Source organism: Bos taurus, chromosome 10 (assembly GCF_002263795.3).
Source record: "Bos taurus isolate L1 Dominette 01449 registration number 42190680 breed Hereford chromosome 10, ARS-UCD2.0, whole genome shotgun sequence".
NCBI lineage: Eukaryota > Metazoa > Chordata > Mammalia > Artiodactyla > Bovidae > Bos > Bos taurus.
The window spans coordinates 85,425,375-85,448,547 of NC_037337.1; the positions used below are offsets into that span (position 1 = coordinate 85,425,375).

A 23,173-nucleotide genomic window follows, 5' to 3' on the forward strand; every position below is an offset into this window, starting at 1 on the left:
TAATATATATTGAATGCCATATATATTGGAGAAGGAAATGGCAACCCACTCCAGTATTAATGCCTGGGAAATCCCACAAGAGTTTGGCAGCTATGGTCCATGGGGTCGAAAAAGAATCGAACACGACTGAGCGACTAAACGACAATTTATTGAGGATATAGTGTTAAGCAAATAAAGACATATGCTTGATTTCAGGGAGTTTATGATCTACGTGGGAAGAAAAATATTGTTCATGTCATCACACAAAGAAAAATACCACTCTGACATAGGTTCAAAGGAGTGGTATTTAGTGGTAAGAGAGCCTAGATTAGGGGAGTCTGACCTAATTGAGATCAGAAAAAGTCTCTGAGGAAGTAAAAACTTGAGCTGATCTCTAAAGGGAAACAGGAACAAAAGGGAGGTAGAAAAAGCATTCTAGACAGAAGAAATACAAGTAGTATTTTCAGTGATGAACTGGAAATCAACATCATCCTAATTTGAAAGTGGGCTCCACAGAGTTACAAACAGTTTTAGTAGGTTGCTTTGCAAGCAAATAAAGACACCCCCCACTCCTAAAACTTGTCTTAAATTAGATGCATATGAAAGCAGCATAACCCCATTCAAAATCTGGCCATATTAAATAGTCCAAAAATAAAGCAGATTCATTCAGGGAGAAACAGAATACTCAGAGAATCAATAGATAGAATGTGGGCCATCTCAGAAGGTGAGAGGGCCTATTTTCCTGTTCTTAAACTAGATTTCCCAAAGTATTAGGAAAAATTTTCATACTGGGTCTATCTCCATTGGGTAACTTTCTTGTGTTTTGAGATTCTTTTTGTGGGAAGGGAATTTTTTGGGCTTCCTTTTGGTCAGTACTCTGGTTCAACCTTGCCCATCACAATTATTATCTGTTGTATGAATATCATGATTATCTTCATAAGTATTTCCATTTCTTAAAGTCAGTGTCTCAACTTTAGGAGAATGTAAGTTTTAATTAACTTGCCTAATATACTTGCCTCTGTGTGTGTATAATAGCATTTTTGAAAATTAGAAACCCATCCAATTGAAACATTTTCCTTTAGCAGTTTTAAAAGTGTAGTTGAAATACATGGCATGTGACGACGCTGCCTCATTGTTAACATATCCCCACTACAGGAAATACAGCCAGAGCTCTAGACCTCCAGTTCCAGACTATGTTGTTCCCGACGATGAAACAACAAAGGAGTCTGGGTAAGCTCTCTTGACAGTCAATGAATGTGAGCCTGATCGCAGTGGTGGTTGTGGACATCTTATACATACAAGAATTGAGTGAGAATAACATAAGTCTATTTTTTTGAACCAAGTTCCATGTGTGTACAGTTGTTGACAAGTCTCACTGTCATTATTGTAGGGATGAAAATAAGCTTCAAGATCAAACGTTCATCACCCAGCAAGTACCAATCTTAAATTCTACTGGTGAACTGTTGATACGCAATATTCAGAAAGGATCACAAGAGTCTGACACAGTAAGGAGCTGTAATTTAACCAAACAATACACGTAACTGTTCCTCTTCCTCATGCAGCTTCTTCTAAGTCACAGTTCTTTTCTCTACTAGTCAGTTCTCAGGGATCAGTGAAATGAGTAATAACATTAGTATGAGATTGTGGACTTTTTTTTTGGATTGTGGACATTTTAATATCAATGTCCATATTAAGGAAAGCATATATTGAATACAAATGCATATTTGTGCTTTTAGTGTGGAAAACCTATAAATTGCCTTTTGAAATATACAGCCCAGCTAAAATATGTACTATCATTTATGTAAGAATAAACATAATGACCTGGAGAAGGCAATGGCAAGCCACTCCAGTGCTCTTGCCTGGAGAATCTCATGGATGGAGGAGCCTGGTAGGCTGCAGTCCATGGGGTCGCTACAAGTTGGACGCGGCCGAGCAACTTCACTTTCACTTTTCACTTTCACACAGTGAAGGCAATGGCAACCCACTCCAGTGTTCTTGCCTGGAGAATCCTGGGGACAGCGGAGCCTGGTGGGCTGCCGTCTGTGGGGTCACACAGAGTCGGACACGACTGAAGTGACTTAGCAGCAGCAGCAGCAAACAATGACCACGTACCTCTTGGCTTTGTACAGAGCTGGGAAGCTGAGTCACTACAGGCTAGCAGATAAAGGCATTGTAAGGAAGTATGGTACCATAAAAAAACAAAACAAAAACAGGGTTTCAAGAGCTTTTTACTTGTAATTTGTTGTACATAATCAATTAGTACAATGTAGAATCTGAGAAATTTCAAATGAGGCCACATTTTTAGCTGCTACTAGCATGAACTATACAGACTTTTTTTCCATCTAAGAAATAAGAAAGTCTTCTGAGTAGCAAATAGCTAGCCAAATGAGTTGATTCTGATAATAGCAACACAGTTCTGATGAGTTAGCATTTCTTAAAGAGTGATTTCCCTTAAATGTAAGGAAAACTTAGGTGTCTCTGTGATTACATTTAATTCCACTTGGAATTTAGACAAAAATGACCTTTCATTCAACCCAGTAGTTGTTGGACTGGATTAAGTATTACTGTCAGTTTCCAGCTGTAATAAGAGATAAAACAAGGAGCATTCTATTACAAAATCATAAATTTCTATTGCCTCACCTTTAGGAAGGCAGACCTCCTCCCCTAAAAAAAAAAAAAAGGGCCAGTAGGGTCATAAAACATATTTTATTAAAGTTCAATCACCTTAAGTGATTGAAGGTTGTGACTTTCTATCTAGCAGGTGGTAGTAATATTAAGCCTAAAATCCAGAGTGCACAAACATTTTCAAGGTTTTTATCATCCTTAATTCATTAAATAACCCCCATGGAATAGGTTAGTATTATCTATGTAACTAATGAGGAAGCAGAAAAATTAATGACCCACATCATCTGCCTGACAACCAGAACTCTATCAGAAATGAGAAGCCGTCTCCTAGTTTAGTGGGTGAAGACCATATCAGAAAGACAGGATTCAGCCAGCATGGTAGAGCACAAAGAATCTATTCTGTTTAGTACATAAATTTCTGTTCTGACTTAAAGTTGAGCTATAGCAAAGAAACAAAAAGCATAAAGATGTTTGCAGAAGAGCTGTTAATGCATTTCTTCTACTACCTCACACATAGAGAGCTTTGAAATTTCTTAGGCTCTAATCAATTACTTTACATTAAGGGTTCTTTCATTAAAAAGTTATCACAAATGAGAAATGCAGGCAAGAGAAAAGCACAATATAAAAACTTCAGCAAGTAGTATCAGGTTAGACTTACTTTAGGTAAGAATCTTGCTCACACTTGGAGAACACTTGAGTTTGAAGGTTCTGGGTCTCTATTCCCAAAAGTGGAAATTTTGTTTTCCCCTTCCAAACTGGAAGAATCGGAAGAATTTTTGTCTTGGAGAATTTAACAGTGTTAACCAAGGTTGTATCTTTAAGGGTGGTTCATTTTCTCCAACCCTTTGTTACTTAAAGTAGAGTACCAGGAGTCCTAAGAAATGTTCTGGTCTTGTCCATTATACTGATCTAGTCAGGATTAATTTTATTTCAAAGTGCAGAACGGTGGTTAAAACTTGTTTTCAGAAATAAATTTTGGAAGAGAAAAATATTGTAAAACATATAGGTAATATTTCTTCAGTTTCTTGTTCAACTAATGAGAAAAAGGCATTGCCTTTTTTTTTAAACCATTAATCATTTCTTAATAAATGTAAGATCTTGTTGAACATAAAAACAAAAAAAGAGTCTGGCTGACTCTTTTGATTTCTGGGCCTAATATAACTTTTGAAATAGTTTTCTTAAAAACAAAGCAAAACCTGCTGGCATCTAAGTTAATGACTGAAGCACTAATTAGTGATTACTGAAGCAAACCCTGAAATGTAACACTTGGCACAAACAACAAAAAGTTGATTTATCCAAAAAGTTGAGGTATCCATAGTAAGTGGTTTTAAGAAGCAGGAACAGTGACAATGGTAGAATTTGTGATCATGAATCACTAGGACAAAGTGGCATTCAGCAGGAAAGAAAGCAGCAGTTGTCACAACTGTGGGATAAGCAGAGATGGATTATGTCTTTGTAACGTGGGATAAATGAGAGGCTCCGCAAAGCTGGCAGAGGGGTCTGACCCACTGGCATTTATGTAGGACTGTGTTTGAGGATCAACCAAAGGGTGAATTATTTTTGACCTATGTCTCCATCCAAGAGCTCCTCTTCCTTGGGCGATCTTCTTTACACGCACTAATGTTCCCTCCACATCATTTATCAGAAATGGGGAGAATTTTTAGAAAACAGGTCTAAGCTCTTATTCCAGAGAAGCATTTCACAGTTAGAACAGTGACCTCAAAAATAAAATTATGAAGAGCAAGTGAAAATCTGGTTTCAGAGTTACACTAGGAGTCTCCCTATTAGCAACTTAACCGGGGTCAATGGTCCTGAGAAAGACTTTAGTTACAAGGTATTCCAATCCCAGGGATCTGATCTGAGTAAAGTAGGCAGTTGGAGTTGGTCAAGAATAAACAGTGATTACTCAGTATGCACCGAGTCTGGAACAGACTTGTTTCTAACGGCCCATGGTAGGCATGACTACAGCAGGTGAGGAAAGAGAAGCATCTTCTTCTTTCCATTGAGAAGTGATAGTCTTTAGCTGAGTATAGAATTGGATGCCCTACAGAGAACAAAGAAAAAAAAGAGTTATCATATATGCCTGGGGGTTTCATGATTCTTCTTTTAATCAACTTTTGAAGGAGGTATTGTGAAATGTTATTCATGTTCCTACTTGCAGAATAGGTACAACCAGAATTCAATAAATTATTCATGAGATAATCTATGTAAAACACTTAACATATTACCTGGCACATAGTAAAGAGTCAAATCTTAGCTATCATTATGCTAAAACTAGCCAAGAACATCTAAATGGAAAAATTGGACAATGTAAACTGTTAAACTTGTATTTATTTTATAAGAATAGGCTTGAGCAAAAGAGAATAGAGTGTACAAATTTAACACACAAAATTACTAGCAAGCTAGAAGAGTACTGTTAGAACACAACTCACTAGCTTGATTAAAATACACCTCTAGAATTAATAGACAAAATCTGGGCCATGTTAATATAGTGAAAAAATTTTAGAGATTATTACATACTTTTAATATAAGATACAACTAAAGTTTACATTTTATTATGTAAGAATACCTTTATGTCTTCTTTACAGAATGCAAAATAGTAATTTAATTACCTAAGGATTTAAGACTTCAAACACTACATAAGGTCAGTCTTTTACTCTACAAAGCCTCACTTACTGGTTCACTTACTAGAGTAACTTACAGTAATTAAACAAAGGCACGGGGCGGGGGGGGGGGGGGGGGGGCGTTGAAAAAAACACCCCAAACCAACAAACTTTTAAGCAACAGTTTTACTCTGCTTCCCTTGAAAGAAATGTCTAATAGTATCAAATTAATCATTTTTACAAAAGCTGTGACTAATGCACAAATTGGATAATCCATCTCGAAACAATGAGTGTTGTCTTAACCAGTTGGCCACACTGTCATACTCTGCTATGTAATCCCACCGTTAATTTATTATTAACCTATAAAGGGAGACCTGTATAGAAAACAAGTAATTTTTTACTGAAGGTTCCAAAACGGCTGTATTTCTGTGGGATTACAAAGAACTTTTCACTAGGCCATTTGTCCAACATGTATTTGATTACTTGCTCTGGTGCTACATCCTTCAGATAATAATAATTACAGTGTGATAAGGGCTTCTTAACATGAGTTAAATAGTCTCATTGACTTGCCTCTGTCTACCTCTCTAACCTCATCTCTTACTACTCTCTCCCTCATTCACTCACTGGGCTCCAATCCATTTCTACTGTTTGATCAAGCCATGCCTGGTCTTGCTTTAGGGTATATGCACAAGTTGAAGGATGTGACAATGGTGGTAATTGGGTTCCAGATCTGCTTTATATAGTTATTTTTTATTTGATGCTATACTTACAGCATTTATTATATTTAGAATATTGTTTAATATACAGAAGGTGCTCAATAAAAGTTTTAGTAAATGAGTGACTAACAGGAAATGTGTGGTGGGAGCACTTGAGGGACATACCCAAGCCAGCACTGGAGGGGATGGTGGTGAGAGGTGACTTTCTTTAGCAAGTCCACACTTTAAACTGGTGGTTAACAGTCAGATGAAGGAGGGCAGAAAGGGGATATAGGAAGAAAGGGTCATAGGCAGAGGAGAGGGCATATACAAAAGCTTGGACTTACTCATGCTCTTCCCCCAAAACTCTGTTGCCTTGAGTTATTCAGGAACTAGCAAACTTTTATTAACTTTTGTTATCTTTTCTAGGGAACCTACTGACAAGCACTGCTGAACAACATATAACCTCACAGAAGCTGCAGGCAGTCCCTTTCTTGCAGAATCCTTGTTTCTGAATATGTTCAAGAGAGTTTCTTAGAGGAAAAATATTTTTTAAAACTTGAAGTTACCTGTTTGCCATAGAAATTGGTGTCTCCCCTGAAGGAAGCGCGAGAGCCCGTGAATGAGAACATTGGCAAAGGCACTGGAATGGGCACATTCACCCCAACCTAAAGCAGAACAAAGCCACATCAACCACTAAGAAAAAGACTCCACGAAGGAACTCTCCATTTAGAAGCACAAGTGCCGGGCATCAGAGAGACGAATTTAACTACCCACCTTCCACCCGATCCTCCATCCCATGAGCTTTTATTCCTGAGGAAGAAATGGGGCATCAAGGGAGAACAGAGGGCAGTGACTGATCACTGTTTACCTTCTCCCCTTACACAGGAAACTGTACACATGGCTACAAGAATCTCCTAAAAATTCTGTTCACAAACCTGTCCAACATCCACCAGGTGGGAATATTTCCGAGCAGTGGCTCCATTGGTGGTGAAGATGGCTGTTCCATTTCCATATGGGTTGTCATTTACAATCTTGATGGCTTCATCCAAAGTGTCTGTTTCCAGAACTACAAGAACTGGGCCAAAAATCTCCTCCTTGTAACAGGTCATGTTTGGCTGCCAGGAGTGATGCATCGGAAAAGAAGTCAGTATTTTTTGCTTATTTGGTATTTTATTACCCACAGCTTACATGCACAATTTTTAGGTTAGTAATCTCTTTTCATTTTAAATCACCTGTAAAAAAAAAAAAGTCCTTTCTTGCCATGCTCCATCTTCCAAGCTACCAATCATAAGTAACTTGAAACTCGTATTTCTACAATGACATAACTACACTCCTTTCCTTTATGCACTGTATTTTTTGATCTCATGACCCATCACTAGCTTCCTGATTTGTGCCTGTATTACTTGTTTACACAACTGTTATGTTACTGAAAAGCTACTTGAAAATTCATTTTAGAAATCAAATATATATTAAAAACATAACAGGAGAATTTTTCTATTTAAAGAAATCCTGTGGTAAGTTTTCTGTAACATAAATAATCCTTTCTTATTCATTCCTTTGCCTCCTAAATGAGTCTGTCCATTTTTATTTTGGTATCAGGTCACATTAAACATTCAAAACATCTTTCACCACTGTCGCTGTGTTTGAAGCTGGGTAAGTGGATTTTTCCTCAGTGATTCTGTGGCAAAAAAATCTCATAATTTCTATTATACTTAGATTCAACTCTTGATTATTCAGGATTATAATAGGAATAGTGGGGATATATGAACTTCAAAAAAAAACCTCTCAATGTAGTCATTAATTTTAGATAAGCAACTTTCAGAGTTTTGATAAATAAAAATTGACACCAATTCTTTTTCTTTCGTTGTTTTCTGGTGAAGATGCACGTATTTAATAAACACTGAAAGTGAAGTGAAAGTGTTAATCACTCAGTCGTGTCCAATTCTTTGCAACCCCATGGACTCTACCCTGCCAAGTCCATCTGTCCATGGAATTCTTCAGGCAAAAATACTAGAGTGGGTTGCCATTCCTCCTCCAGAGGCTCTTCCCAACCCAGGGATTCAACCTGGGTCTCCTTCATTGCAGGTGGCTTCTTTACTGCTGAGCCAGTACTGGGAGGGCTCAATAAACACTGGGTGGTTGATAGACTGTATTTGTGACAGAGGCTATTTATTCCTGCAAAGCCAAAAATATTCACTTTTTATCCCTTAACGGAAAGTTTCCAACCACTGATATAGTGGAAAGAGGTTGGGAGTCAGGAGGGGTGACTCATTCGGACTTGAGATAAAATAATTGAGTAATTCTGGCAAGAGATGAGGTCTCTAGTCATTAAATGCCTTCATTTATAAATTAGAGGAATGAGATTCCATTGTCTCCAGTGGTGCCTTCAGCTCATACGTTTGTGAAATAAATAATTCACAGTCACCTTGACATTTGAAATGATGGTTGGCCCAACAAAGTTCCCATTTTCATAACCTTTGACTTTAATACTTCGCCCGTCAAGAAGGATGGAAGCTCCTTCCTTTGTTCCACTATCAATCAGATTACAGACACGCTCTTTTGCCTGGGGGGTGATCAGAGGGCCAAGATCAGCTCCAGGCTGGTCTCCTGTAAACAATACAGAAGTATTTGAGGTCTTTATGAACATAAATGATGAGTGATAACTAAAGATGAATCTGAATGACAAGGAGTCCAGTACAAAGAGAGGCAGTGGTAAGAATAAACATGATTGCTCCCACTGGACAAGGCCAATGCAAAACCCAGAGCTTAGTGCCAGAGATGCAAAGTCTAAAAGTTGGTTACCTGCATTCACTCTTAGTTTTTTGGCACGTTCTACCAGCTCTGGCAGCCACTTCTTAGCTTCTCCCACAAGGATTGCTGTTGAAAGAGCCATGCAGCGCTGACCAGCAGCTCCAAATGCTGCCCCAACCAACTGGTTCAGGGTGTTTTCCTTATTCGCATCTGGCATGACTACTCCATGGTTCTTGGCTCCCTAAGGAAATACAGAAAGTACATGAATCTTCCTTGGTAAAATACAATTAGGCTAAGAAATTAAACAATCTAAGTTTTCAGATGAGAATTTAAGAAAAGGACTTGAGAATTTATCCTATGCTGCTTTGAAAGGAGATTTATTATCATTTTGATATTGCTTAAATCCTGGTTAACACTGAGTAAGTCTCCAAGTTACTTTTTCTTCACTTTCTCAGCTGAAAAGCTGACAGGTGTTTATTTAGATCAAAACTATTATTTTTTTTAAAAAACCCACCCCAAACAAAATACTGTCTCAATCACATTCAGATTGACAAGGTAAACACTTCATCTAGGAACCAAGGAGAACCCCCTTCTCTTTTCTAAGTTAGGTAGGAAAGAATCTGTTGTTTGTTAGGGTTTCCAGTTATATGAAGAGCAGCCTCATAAATTTCTATGTAGGATGATACAGGGTCATTTCCACATATTTACAGATATAGCTATAGTTGAATACATGAATAGATACCTTGTCTGCTACTTAACTGTATTGCGTTGCACAGAGCATTGATGTTAGACATAAAACACATATCGACGAAATATGTAGTGAACTAGCAGGGGCATAAATCAAATTGGCCAAAACACATCCAGCCATGAAAAGAAATACACGGGCATATCATGACTAGTTTCTAAGCCTGTGGATAGGTGGCTTCCCTTTCTGCAATATTAGTGGAAGAGTAAGAATGGCAACTGGACACTATATTTAGTATCAAATGGCCACAAAGTATTTGGCAAGGATCTAGTCACTAAGGAACAGCAAAACTGTGCAAGCAAGTAAACCACACTCAGATATTATACAGGGATATTTGGCTCTTTACTAAACCACAACCACCACAGTGACTTAAATAGCCTAGACTCTTAGGGAAGATTATATCTTTAACATTTATAGTTAGGATTTGCGTTAAAGGCAGGAAGGATGAGGGCTAGCTGAAAGCATGGGATGAAGGAATAAATAGGGCCAGAAACAGATTTTGGGCTGAAGCCCAAAGAATCTGAATATCTTTCTTAAGGAGAAATGTGACTTTATCACCGAGATTACCTGGATAAAATAAAAGGTAATTAAAGTGACTGAGAATAAAACTCATCACAAGGTTTGTGGTTAAAGGGAAGACAACCAGGATGAACTGTGAATAAAGAAACACTGGCATTAGAGTGGGATGAGTGGTCTGGCATTAGAGTGGGATGAGTGGTCCCTCTGCTGAAGGGCTTTTTCCAGGTAATTTTAATACATACAACAGAATTTGGGGGAGAAAGGAATAAGAAGTCACCATATTGGCTTGAACTCTCTTGCCATGTCTTGACCCTCGCTCGAAGATGTACTCTCCTGCCTGGTTGGATCCCACAAAGCTGATTGCTTTGATATCCGGATGATCGCAAATAAAATTTACAGCTTTAAGAAGAAAATAAATGATTATCACAAAGGAAGAATGGGCTTCTCAGAATAGCAAATTTGTCCTTTTCTCACTGCTATTGAATGAGAAGTTTCATACTTTTGTTTTCTTGCCCTGGAATCCCCTTTGGAGTTCTGTCCTTGTTCTCTTAAATTCTTTCATTTTTTTTTTTTTTGGTCACACAGCACTGTTAATCGGATCTGAGTTCCCCAACCTGGGACTGAACCTGCCCCCTCCTCCAGTGGAAGTGTGGAGTCTTAACCACAGGACCGCGAGAAGTCCCTCTCTTAAATTCTTCAAACTACAAATTCTATTTAACCTCTTCTCTTTCATTATTTTTCCCAATTGTTAGTCCAGAATTTTTACTTTAACTCTGAAAGCTACCCAATACAATATTGTAATTAGCCTCCAATTAAAATAAATAAATTTATATTAAAAAAAAAACTCTCAAGGCTACAACTCCTATTTTCCTCCAAAATAAAAGCCTTTCAATACTTGACTCCTCCTTTTGTCTTTTATGAATACGATATTTCCTCAACTGTCACTTGTACTGGAACTCTCAGATATTACTGGGCCCTCATGTGAGAGGCAATAGAGCACAGTATTTAAAAGTAAAAACCATGGTTGGCCTGTTTACATATACACATCGCAACTTTTGACGGTTTCTAGCAACATGACCTTGGGCAAAATCAGCTGATTTCATTATGCCCCAATTTTCTCATTTGTAAAATGGAAAGATAATAGTACCTACTTGAAAGAGTGATTGTAAAGATTAAATGAGATAATAGATGGAAGGCATTGGAACAGTGCTTGAAACAAGGAAGCACTTTTTAAGTATTAGCCATTATTATATGAATCAGAAGGACTTCGGTACCTCTGTGGTCTATAAATTCTGAGTTAAATAATGTTAAGTCCCTTCAGTGCTGCTGCTACTGCTAAGTCGCTTCAGTCGTGTCCGACTCTGTGCAACCCCATAGACGGCAGCCCACCGGGCTCCCCCGTCCCTGGGACTCTCCAGGCAAGAACACTGGAGTGGGTTGCCGTTTCCTTCTCCAATGCATGAAAGTGAAAAGGGAAAGGGAAGTCACTCAGTCGTGGACTCTTCGCGACCCCATGGACTGCAGCCCACCAGGCTTCTCCGTCCATGGGATTTTCCAGGCAAGAGTGCTGGAGTGGGGTGCCATTGCCTTCTCCGAGTCCCTTCAGTATTGAAATGAAAACTTACTCTTTAATTTTACCTATCTTGCCCCAACCATAGTTCTTTGCCCTAATATATTCTGTAGGGCAAGAAGCACTGCTACTCCCCAGTTAGTTACCTTGGCACGGAGATGGCAAAATAGTCAACAAATATTTTCTTCAAACATGGAGGTTACTTATTATTAGTAAATCCCTTCATCCCTAAAACACCCTAAAACACCCCATCACTGACTCAACACCTTGGTTTTTGGTAGCCAGATTAATAAGTGCCAGGTCCAGAGGGGCAGGTACCTTCATGTTGTCCATGGATGATATTCAGTGTTCCATCAGGGGCACCAGAGTCCTGAAACAGCTTGGCGAGAAGCATAGTTGCTCCAGGGACTCGCTCTGATGGTTTCATCAGGAAGGTATTTCCACACACCATGGCCATGGGAAACATCCAAAGGGGGATCATGGCAGGAAAATTGAACGGAGCAATGCCTGCGCATACCCCCAGAGGCAGACGGTAGGAATAAAGGTCCATGTCTTTGGTGATGGATGGCATGGTCTCCCCCAGCATGAGGGATGTCACACTGCAGGCATGCTCAACCACCTCTGGAACAGAGAAGCAGCAGTCAGGCGAGCAACTCTTCACACTGCCCAGTACTTAGCTTCGTCATGCTCTAGTCAGCCCTGAGTGGCAAGGCCAGTGACAGACGGAAAAAGCACTGATTCACTATGTGAAGAGGTTGCATGAAGTGAGACCATCTGAATGGGAAGAAGGCAGTGAAACACATAAACCAACTGGAAGATCACTGGAGTACAATAATGAAGTAAGCCAGTAGCATAGATACCCAGGTACTGTCATTTCACACAAGTATTAGGATATCATGGGAGAGCAAAACCTACATAAAGGAAGCAGCAGTCCCCCACTCTGGGGGACTCTTATCTTCCTTTGCTTCTTCCCAGTGTCCCTGAACTCCCCTAGAGGGACTCCCTGCTTACGGAGGCCTCGAAACACATCTCCTTCAGCATCCGCCAGGGTCTTCCCTTGTTCCAGCGTGATCAACCTGGCAATTTCTTTCTAGAGAGAAAACACACAGAAACCAACGCAAGGATGTGCCTCCCCTTAGTTCTCAGGCAGCCAGAAAGGAATAAAAGTCAAGGAGAAGTTGTTGGAGGGAGAAAGCCATGATCTATGTCTCTCTGGATTGTACAGTTAGGGAGGGCAGCTCACAGGGCCACTATGAGAGTGACAAGTAGCACCTAAATAACACTTTGGGAAATTATACCATTCAGCTTTCTTACCAAATTTTCTTTAATGAGTTGTTGGTAGCGGAGCAGGACCTGCTGACGGCTTAATATTGAAGTGTCTGCCCACGCGGGAAAAGTACGTTTGCAGGAAGAAACTGCTGCATCCATTTCGGCCTTGGTGGACTCAGGGACCCGACCAATGACCTCATTGGTGGCCTGATGGAAAAGGCAGCACATCAATCATCTTTGTCCCTGCCCCACCTTCTTCGTATAGCCACAGGGGCAGCGATATGTGCTTCACAATAGAGACCCAGGTCCTTATTTTTCCCACTGTGTTTCCAGAATTCTAGGCTAATGAGTTCAGGCCCCAGAGCAGCTTTCCTTACGGGATTGTGGATGTCGATCCATTTGTCACTTTTGGATTCAATAAATTTCCCATCAATGAAGAGTTTTACAGTTGGCTGGGGGAGAAAAAAAATAAATACAATACTTATATTAGTTAATTGCTTTACTTCTCTCTTTCCCTTTACAAGGAGAAAAGAACTGGGGTTGATAACTAAATTTTCCATTTTCTAGAAATGTCACCACTATGAAAGAGATACACAATATACTCTTCTGCAGAGCTTATTAAGATAGGGCAGAACCTCTTGATACTGTGATCTCTCTGTAAATGGAAAATTCCCTGTAATCACACAGTGGAACTTCATGAGTAAACATACGTCACTGACAAAGTGAAAGTCGACTCCATGGACTGTAGCCCACCAAACTCCTCTGTCCATTGAATTCTTCAGGCAAGAACACTAGAGTGGGTAGCCATTCCCTTCTCCAGGGGACCTTCCTGACCCAAGGACTGAACCCGGGTCTCCTGCACTACAGGCAGATTCTTTACCATCTGAGCCACCAAGGAAGCCCATGTCACGGACAAGCTTATACTAAAAAAGCAGCAGACTCTGTGTTAACAAATGTTAACTATTATGATTTGTTGGCCCAGCTGACTTTCTGGCACATTACCATGAGCATGCCTTATCTTATGATCAAAATATTTTTAAAAACATTTCTATGTGTAGCTTTTCTAAGAAGCAGCTTGTTTTCATTAAATTTTCAAATGTGGTCTGTAGGCCAAAAAAGGTGAAAGACTACTGTTATAATATGTGCATGCTTCTACCTCAACAGGATTTGGAGCATCAGTCCTGACAGATCAGGTTTAGTTACTGCAAATGGCTAACACACAGTAGGTCTGTAAAAACAACTCTAAAGGTTGTAAAGAAGACAACCTTTGAGGCAGGGTCAAGAAAACCTTTAGAAGTCATGAAAATGTTTGTATCTTTAGACACAGTAATCCCAGTTCAGAAGGGAAATAATATAAAAGAAGCAAAAATAACCAAAAAAAAAGATATAAATAAATGTTAGTTTTATAATACTGAAAAAAAGGAATAAATTTAAATGTTATTTGTGAAAATTATTAGATAGGCATTAAGGGTCATAGTCATGGTGGCTCAGGCGTAAAGAATCCACCTGCCAATGCAGGAGACATGGGTTCGATCCCTGGTCTAGGAAGATCCCACATGCCACGAAGCGACTAAGCCCGTGTGCCACAACTATTGAACCTGCACTCTAGAGCCTGGGAGCCGCAACTACTGGGCCCTTGTGCCACAACTACGAAGCCTGAGTGCCTTAAAGTCCGTGCTCTGCAATAAGAGAAACCATGGCAATAAGAAGCCTGCGCCCTGCAACTAGAGAGGAGCCCCTACTGGCTGCACTAGAGAAAAGCCTGTGCAGCAATGAAGACCAGCAAAACCCCCAATAAATAAAATTATTAAAAAAAAAAATCACAGTCATAAAGATCACTTTGTAATACTAGAAGTGCTTACAACGTAACAGACATAATACAAGATAAGAAAATCAAGATAGAAAATTTCAGATAAACTCTGATCACAATGATGTAAAGAAAATACCCCCAAACTGTACTGGATTCCTTTTCAGAAGTCAACCTTTATTACCAAATAAACTCACCACTGAAGACGAAGAGAAGGAGGATGCTGGCTGCCAACTGGAATTCACCTTGGAAGAGACCTGGGAGGTAAAAGAATGATTATTTTGATAAATGAGAGCAGAAAATTATTAAAAACTTAAGTGAATGGCCACTATCTGCTCAGTATTCTACTAGTTACTATGGGTATATGAAGAAGGACTTGGTGTTTGCTCTCAAGGGTCATATAATCTTTAAAGAGAAAAGCTGTGAGGCTGTGGGACACAGCAAACTATGAGAGAACAAAAACTCATAACAATCACGTGTTCAATTTCTAGGATAGTCTTGATTTAAAAAGATGTTTTTTGGTCATTAGACTGTATTTTTCTAGTTTTGGCCTGATAAATGTAGTCACCTTAAATCTAAAAAGAAGAAAACATCTAAGATGGGATTCCCTGGTGGCTCAGACGGTAAAGCTTCTGCCTGCAATGCGGGAGACCCGGGTTCGATCCCCGGGTCGGGAAGATTCTCCTGGAGAAGGAAATGGCAACCTACTCCAGTATTCTTGCCTAGAAAATTCCATGGATGGAAGGAGCCTGGTGGACTACAGTCCATGGGGTCACAAAGAGTCGGACACGACTGAGCAACTTCACTTCACTAAGATGGTGTCTAACACAATAGGTGTTGAATATAAGACAGTATATAACCAAGTGTCAAATATATGTATAATATGCCCATACTCATACTTAAACATGAGTGTTCATAGTAGTTTTCCTGGTAATGTAAAATTTGGGAGCAACTCAAAGGTTGGATGGGTGAATAGGGAAACTAGTATGGTATATTCAGATATTAGAATACTACTCAGCAATGAAAAGGAATCAACTATTGATAAAGCAACATGGATAATTATAATAATTATACTGAGTGAAAGAAGTTAGACTTAAGAAGAGTACCTATATAAAACTAGAAAATGTAAACCATAGTGTCAGAAAGCAGATCAGTGGTTACCTAGAGATGATGGTGGAAGAAAAGATGAAGGTCAGAGGGAAACATTTTGGGGCAATTCATATATTCACTATCTTGATTGTGATGTTTTCACAGGTGTATACAAATACTAAAACAGTAAATTACACATTTTATCTTAGATCAATTTTATTTTAATAAAGCTATTTTTAAAAATGCCACATACACCTAAGAGGAAAAGAACCTGTTATATTTAATAGAATTTAATCAGCAAATGGTTAGGGTGGGGGGATCAGTTAAAATAAAGTCACTCTCAAAAAATAGTTTGTATATATGTTAAGGAAGTTAATTTAAGAAATACAGAAGTCTAATCGAAGTGAGCAAACTAAAATACTCAAGACTGGAATATAAAAGGAAGGTGTAGTCTAATAACCTATTACCTTATCTGAAGAGAGACCACGTTGACCAAAGAGTTTAGGGATGCATAAAGTACAAGAATTTGTTTGCGTGCCGACAGCACTATCCAGAGGAAAAGGTGCTGGTCCTCTGGGCCAGCAGTCTGTCAAAATGCCTAGTCTGCGGCTTCTCCTTTCACCACAAAAGCTATTTCAAACCAGCAAAACACCATGTCTTATAGCCACGTTCCCAATACCAACATAGTACCCGGTATACAATAGGTGTTCAACAGCTATATTGCCTGATGTTCCCCACCCCAGACTTGGTTAGATGTATTTTTCTGTACACCTAGCAGTCAGTATTTCCCTATTGAGTTTATTTGTCTGTGTTGTAATAGCCTAGGTACTTGTTTTTTACCCCAAGACTATAAATTCCACGGGGACAGGTACTGCATCTTATTTACCTACTTTATAGCATTACTAGATCAAGACTGTTCAGGTATGAAAAACAGCTTAGCAAGTAGTTGGTGCTCATTAAACATTGCTAGTATTATTGTATTACTATAAATATTATCTGCTCACATTCCTTGCTGTTTCAAAACATACCACTTTTCTTAAAATTTTCAACTCTGTTCCTCTCCCTCTCACTGAGCTAATCTTATTTTTTCTACTTCAGAGGAAACAGAAACCACGAGATGGAAACTTCCTCAACTTCCTACTAGTAAGCCTACCAAACTAACCAATACTCATCATCTTTTCCTTTTACCTCTTATAGAGAAGGCAGCTACCAAGGTTCATGAAGACAGAGTAACTGGGAGACAGAGGTACACAGTCAATGTTTGACTGAAGAAGTATGTCTTCCAATTTAAGGCTAATCTCTGAATCTGTGCTCTGAAGTCAACTGTTCCTCCTGCCTCAGACACTTCCACCAACTATCCTTTCTTTCCTGTATCTTAAAACCTCTCTCCATCCAATAGAAAGGGTTCTCTATACGACTTACCATTATTTCCTCATCTCCTACTAGCTCCTCAATCAACTCCTACCTTTATGACTGAACGCCAGAACACCAGTGACTTCCTCCATACAATGGACTCTTCTCAGTCCTTCTTGTACTTGACCTCTCAGCAGAGGTGAAGAGTTAACCAGACCTTCTGTCCCAAATCCCCTCTCCACTTATATTCTGTGATGCCCTGGTATCTTTTCTATCTCTCGGGCCACATTTTCTCTGCCTTCTTTGTTGACGCCTTCTCCCATACCTGGCCTCTAACTGCTTGAGTTCCTGAACAAGGAGAGTTGGGACCTTGATTTCATTAACTCCAGTGGCTTAATTAGCTAGATCCTGGTGATGCCCAAATCTTTAATTCTTCACCAGAATCTTCCTCATCAGGTAATACTTACATAACTGTTGTTACCACATCTCTACTTGGATATTATTTAGGTCCATGTTGGAAAAAGCTGACTTCCTCATTGTCCTCCCACCAATCAGCTCTGTTTCCTACAACCCACCTTTCAGTGAATGGGGCTAATATCCACCTAGGTGCCCAACCAGAAACTTAAATGTCACCCTAACTCTTCTCTCTCTCTCCTCAGTGAATCAAGTCCTGGCAATCTGTCCTCCCAGAAGTCTTGGGAATGCAACCCTTTTCTTGCTCCCTCTTCCCACTCTACACCATCATTGTCTCTTACCTGGGTTTCCGAACAGGTAATGATTCCTAACAGGTCTCTCAGCCTTCAATCTTAAACCTCTGATTCTTGTTTCCACTCCAGAGCCAAAGGGTCTTTTTAAAACACAAACTTGGTCAGATCATTCTTTTGTTTAAAACCCACCAATGGCTTTCCGTTGTCCTTGGGATAAAGACTCACCTCGGTGTTGCTTAGAAGATTCTACATAGTATCTTTACTTCTCTAGTTTCCTATTTTGCTGCTCTCCTCCTTGCTCTCTCTATGCTCCAGGCATTCACAACATGTTTTGTGCTCACACTGCCCTTGCACGTGCTGCTCCCTCTTGCCTGGAGTTGTTTCATCCCATTTGCTTGGCTCACGTCTATTCTTGAGCTCCCTATCACTTTGAGTACAGGTACAGGTCAGTTCGGTAGGCTTGCTAGTAGGAAGTTGAGGATGTTCTCATCTAATGGTTTTAGTTTCCTCTGAAGTAGAAAAAACAAGGTTAACTCCTGTGAGTGAGCGGTATAGTAGCAGTTGGAAGTTTTTAAATCTCAATATCAGGTCGAGGCTAAGTACCTGATTATGGGGTTCACCTGAATTCCTCTAGTTCTCTTACCACACTAGAGAATAGCATTAAGTCTGTCTTCCCTTAGAACACTAGAGAGGTTTGTCCTCATCACCTGGTAGCATTCCTGGACTAGAGTAAGTACTCAGTAATATTCTGCAGAATCAAAGAATACACCCAAGCAACTGTGGGATATTAATTTTGTTTCATGTAAACTCTCTTACTGGCTTCTCAGGTGGTGCTAGTGGTAACGAACTCGCCTGCCAATGCAGGAGACTTAAGAGACGCAGGTTCAATCCCTGGCTTGGGAAGATTCCTTGGAGGAGAGCACAGCAACCCACTCCAGCATTCTTGCCTGGAGAATCCCATGGACAGAGGAGCCTGGTGGGCTACAGGTCATAGGTTTGCAAAAAGTTGGACACGGCTAAAGTGACTTAACACACACACAAACTCTCTTATAGGGCAGAAAATGTACAGTTCAGCCAAGGAGAGCATTCTAGGCCTCTTAATTTCATTCTGTCACGTGCATATAGCCTCCCTGCTGTCAAGAGGGCATAATAAAACATTGTCATTTAGTTTTTGACTAAATGATAGTCATTTAGTCTTTTCTTCATTTTCCAAAACACACTCATTAGTACCGTTACTGAAGAGAACTATCCTATGTCCAGTCACACCAAACTTCTTGATCTCTAGATGTTTATTTCACACTTGCTATTTTCCTTGGCAGGAACTCCCTTCTCTGGCTAAAGGCCTCCTACTCTTGCAGTACTCAAACGGAGATCAACTCCTTTTGGAAGCTTTTCTAGAATTGCACAGGTTGAGTTTGGGGCTCTTTCCATAGGTTCCTGCAGTACTGTGTGCAGTCTTATTGTTTAGCACTTATTGCATTACAGTAGGAAAGCTTTCAGTGAATATTTTACTTATCTCTCCTTTCCCAAAGTTTGAGCCAGTGTCTGACACAGAAAGAGAGGCTTAGACTTAAGTCCTGAATTCTCAGCAACATCTGTTACTAGGTGGGAAACCTTGGATGACCTTTAAGATTGCCGGGTGAAATATCAACAACCTCAGATACACAGATGATACCACCTTAATGGCAGAAAGTATAGAGGAACTAAAGAGCCTCTTGATGAAAGTGAAACAAGAATGAAAAAGCTAGTCTAAAACTTAACATTCAAAAAACTAAGAAGATGACATCTGGTCCCATCACTTCATAGCAAATAGATGGGGGAAAAAGTGGAAACAGTGAGACTTTATTTTCTTGTGCTCCAAAATCACTGTGGATGGGTGACTGCAGCCATGAAATTAAAAGATGCTTGCTCCTTGGAAGAAAAGGTATGACAAACCTAGACAGCATATTAAAAAGCAGAGACACTACTATGCCGACATAGGTCCATCTAGTCAAAGCTATAGTAGTCATGTATGGATGTGAGAGTTGGACAATAAAAAATGCTGAGTGCTGAAGAATTGATGCCTTCAAACTGTGGTGTTGGAGAAGACTCCTGTGAGTCCCTTGGACTGCAAGGAAATCAAACTCCAGTCCATCCTAAAGGAAATCAGTCCTGAATATTCACTGGAACGACTGATGCTGAAACTGAAGTTTCAATACTTTGGCCACCTGATGCGAAGAGCCAACTCATTGGAAAAAACTCTGATGCTGGGAAAGACTGAAGGCAGGAGAAAGGACAGGATGAGATGGTTGAATGGCATCACTGACTCAATGGACATGAGTTTGAGCAAACTCTGGAAGGTGGTGAAGGACAGGGAAGCCTGGCGTGCTGCAGTCCATGGGGTCACACAGAGTCAGACACGACTTAGTGACTGAACAACAACAACAACTTACTTCATTAATTCTAATCTTCACAAATATTCTCAAAACTAGGAAGTGGTGGAGCTGGAATAGAATCCAAGTATGATTGTGAAGCCTGTGTTCTTTCCACTGTATCACTGAAGAAAGTCACTGAGTCATATTAAGACTAGTTTTCTTTAAATGGGAATGATAATATCCGGATTGCCAGACTCTGGACTACTCTCAAACTATCATGTTACAGTAACTCCTAATTGGCTTAGGATTCTTATCTCTGTTCTTTTTCAGGTCAATGCAGAAGTTTCTGCAAATGAATCAGAAAAAAGTGTTTATTTCCAAAATAAAGTACTTGGGGAAGGAGATTCTTTTCCTTGATACAAAGGACAACATAGTTTTTTAAGGCTCTCAATGACTTGTGATGGCGGAAAAGGCAAAGGAAAAAAAGCCAATTTAATAAAAGATTTCCAGGAGAAGTTGGTAATGGAAAACATAGGGTGGAAATTTTGTTTTCTGACTACAAAACAAAAAACAAAACAAAACCTAGAAAAACAGAACCAGGATTACAACAAGAAATATGAGTTAGGCCAGATCATTTGACAAATCCTTCCAATCCATTCACACTGTCCCATTAAATAGCATATTTAAACAGGAACCTTTGCGGACTCTGCTAAGAATCTTAAAAATGCAGTCTCTGGAGTAGAACTCACTGAACCTGATAAATACTAATGTTATCTAAAAGCCCAGAAATACAGAGGAAGAAGTTCCCAAGCTGAACATGAGTAAGAAAAGCAAAGCTGTTTCTTGCAGGTTTGATAATGTTGCCTCATAATGTAAGTCCTTGCTAGGCTTGAACAACGGGGAAGGGCTATGAACAACTGGAAACAGCTACAGGCCTCAGGCATGTAGCTCCTGTAGCTCAACCACCTGTCCTTAGGCTAGCTTCAGAGAAGACCTGAACACCCCCACCCCATTCCAATCCCAGGGGCAGAGCTGAGTTACACTAAGCTGACTTCCGGCTTCGCTGGTGGCTCAGACGGTAAAGAATCCACCTGCAATGCGGCAGGCCTGGGTTCGATCCCTGCGTTGGGAAGATCCCCTGGAAGAGGGCATGGCAACCCACTCCAGTATTCTTGCCTGGAAAATCCCCATGGACAAAGGGGCCTGGCGGGCTACAGTCCATGGGGTCGCACAGTGGAACACGACTGAGTAAGCACAGCACAGCACAAGCTGACTCTGGGGTGGGAACGTGGAACTTACACTTGTCTTCCTTGGTTTCCATTTTCTACCACCTATTTTAGAGATGTTTAATTCTTTGCACGTGCTTGGAACAAACTAGGAGCATTAACTATGTGTCCTTATTCAACGCCAACAAAACACTGTAACTCTGCCAGAAAGTTAAACAAAGTCTTGGCAAGCAAAGGCACAACAGTCCACAGCCTGTGGAACATGCAAAGAGCCACAGCTGGGGAAAACAGCTCAGCAAATGACTGCTTTTGGGAAAACGGAGTGAACATTCCGAGAAGGAGATTCAAAGTTCATTCACTGACCCTCGCCCCTCGTGTGCTTCCTGGCTCCCGCCCCCTGGCCTTTACCTCGGACTGCAGACCGTGAAGAAGGGTGGGGGAGGGGGACAATTTGGAGGTTCCCGGCCCAATGCTAAGACAGGTGACCAGAAGGGGAGTTCCTAGGGCAGAGAGGTGGCTGGTGCAGAGGTGAAAGGGAAGACGGTGGGCAGACCCACAGAGGTGAGGGCAAGAGAGTGTCGGCAGGGACAGGGCAAGCCTCGAAGAGGAGAGTGGGCCAGAGCCAGAAAAGGGGGCAGGCTCAAGAATAAAAGGGCCAGGGCTGAGTCCCGGGCTGGGTCCAACGAAGGCGGGTACTGAGTGAGGTGTGGGACAGGGCCGCACAGGTCCGATGGGCACAGAGAAGGGTCAGCCATGAAGGGGCTGGCTGAGAGAGCGGATGGAAAGGACGAATTTCGAGCTTCGCAACCCTTTGGCGCCACCCTCAACTCGCCTGCAGGATCCGGGCCCGCAATGCAGCCGCCGCCGCCGCCACCGCCACAGCCGCCATGGCTCTGGGTTGCCTCTTCTCAGCCTCCCGCACCTCTACAGTCTGAGACCGTCCAGAAGCTCTACTGCTGCCAGGCCTCCCCCGTCCATCCTGCCGCACCTCCTCACTGGCGGAAAGGACAATCTCCCCTAGCCAATTACTCGCCCTAACGACTGACTCCGCCCCTCAATCCCAGCCCTGGGGGAATACGATTGGTCAGAAGTGATAGCGCTCTCGCCTTGCTCTACCTCAACAAATTCTGTTGGCGGAGGTGTAGGGAAGACACGGCGCTACTCGCGGGGTTCTATATCGAGCACATGAGGAAGACGCCCCCGAATCCGGAACTGCGATTGGCCAAAGGCACAACCGCGGCCCCGCCCACTCACTGAGGGAAGTAAATAAGTTCCATCAAGACTTTTTGCAGTAGCTCCGCCTCATCCTCTGCGCGAGGGGAGGTGTGGCTAGCACTGGGGGGCGGGTCTATGTAAAGATTGTCTCTATAGGGGCGGGGAGACGAACCCGGCTCCTGGGTTTGAGGGTAGGGTTTCTCTTTGGGGGCGTGGCTTACGGATCCAAGCTTTCCCGCCGACGGTTGGCCACGTCACGTGACATGGGTTGGAAGATGGCGTCTCCCACGGACGGTAAGAACCGGCTTAGAGACCTTTTGCCTGCCACATCCTTCTGCCCTCTGCTGGGAACTTCCGTTTCCATCTGCCACTCGAATTTACATTTCTTTCGTGGGCTCTTCTCCTTTCCCTTCCACTTCTTTTCTAAGCGATGTGGCTGCTTCTTAAGCTCGCCGGTTCTTCACAGCGGCTCCAGAGGTGCCTGGTTTCTTCTCAGTGTACCAGGCAGATGGAGGAGGGCGCCTGCTTGGGACCTTTTCTGGGCAAAAGGACGAGGGTCGCCCTGGTCCTCCTTTAGCCTCATTTGGGTGAGGCTGATGGCCGAGGAAGAGATACTGATGAGGAAAGGAGGCGCCTTAGTGTAGCTTTCCCCTCCGGGCGCCT

At 41.3% G+C, this 23,173-nt stretch overlaps 3 protein-coding genes across 9 annotated transcripts in view; 2 read left to right on the top strand and 1 right to left on the bottom strand.

The window, feature by feature from the left end:
• Nucleotides 1-7,755, top strand: part of BBOF1 (basal body orientation factor 1) — a 48,509-nt gene extending 40,754 nt beyond the window's left edge. For 2 of the 4 annotated variants that reach the window (XM_024998137.2, XM_059890940.1), the window contains exons 10-13: nucleotides 1,135-1,209; nucleotides 1,370-1,484; nucleotides 5,193-5,248; nucleotides 6,332-7,755. In XM_024998137.2, the coding sequence (XP_024853905.1) occupies nucleotides 1,135-1,209; nucleotides 1,370-1,484; nucleotides 5,193-5,204 (202 nt within the window). In that variant the 3' untranslated portion in view covers nucleotides 5,205-5,248; nucleotides 6,332-7,755. The remainder of the gene's footprint in view (nucleotides 1-1,134; nucleotides 1,210-1,369; nucleotides 1,485-5,192; nucleotides 5,249-6,331) is intronic. The other 2 variants (XR_009496243.1, XM_024998139.2) reach the window with 2 other exon arrangements.
• ALDH6A1 (aldehyde dehydrogenase 6 family member A1) lies at nucleotides 2,190-22,218 on the bottom strand. 3 transcript variants are annotated; one of them, XM_024997297.2, is made up of 13 exons: nucleotides 17,941-18,211; nucleotides 17,764-17,855; nucleotides 14,764-14,823; nucleotides 13,137-13,211; nucleotides 12,805-12,966; nucleotides 12,502-12,580; nucleotides 11,809-12,111; nucleotides 10,198-10,319; nucleotides 8,708-8,897; nucleotides 8,331-8,512; nucleotides 6,841-7,020; nucleotides 6,472-6,570; nucleotides 2,190-4,648 (listed from the first exon to the last, which is right to left on the bottom strand). In XM_024997297.2, exons 5-13 carry the CDS (start codon nucleotides 12,916-12,918, stop codon nucleotides 4,544-4,546), a joined length of 1,374 nt encoding a protein of 457 aa, XP_024853065.1. In that variant the 5' UTR covers nucleotides 12,919-12,966; nucleotides 13,137-13,211; nucleotides 14,764-14,823; nucleotides 17,764-17,855; nucleotides 17,941-18,211; the 3' UTR covers nucleotides 2,190-4,543.
• Nucleotides 22,219-22,766: 548 nt separating this feature from the next.
• The window catches only part of LIN52 (lin-52 DREAM MuvB core complex component), a 112,711-nt gene continuing 112,304 nt past the window's right edge, over nucleotides 22,767-23,173 (top strand). The window contains exon 1 of one of the 2 annotated variants that reach the window (XM_059890672.1): nucleotides 22,767-22,804. In XM_059890672.1, the coding sequence (XP_059746655.1) occupies nucleotides 22,774-22,804 (31 nt within the window). In that variant the 5' untranslated portion in view covers nucleotides 22,767-22,773. 2 annotated transcript variants of the gene reach the window in all.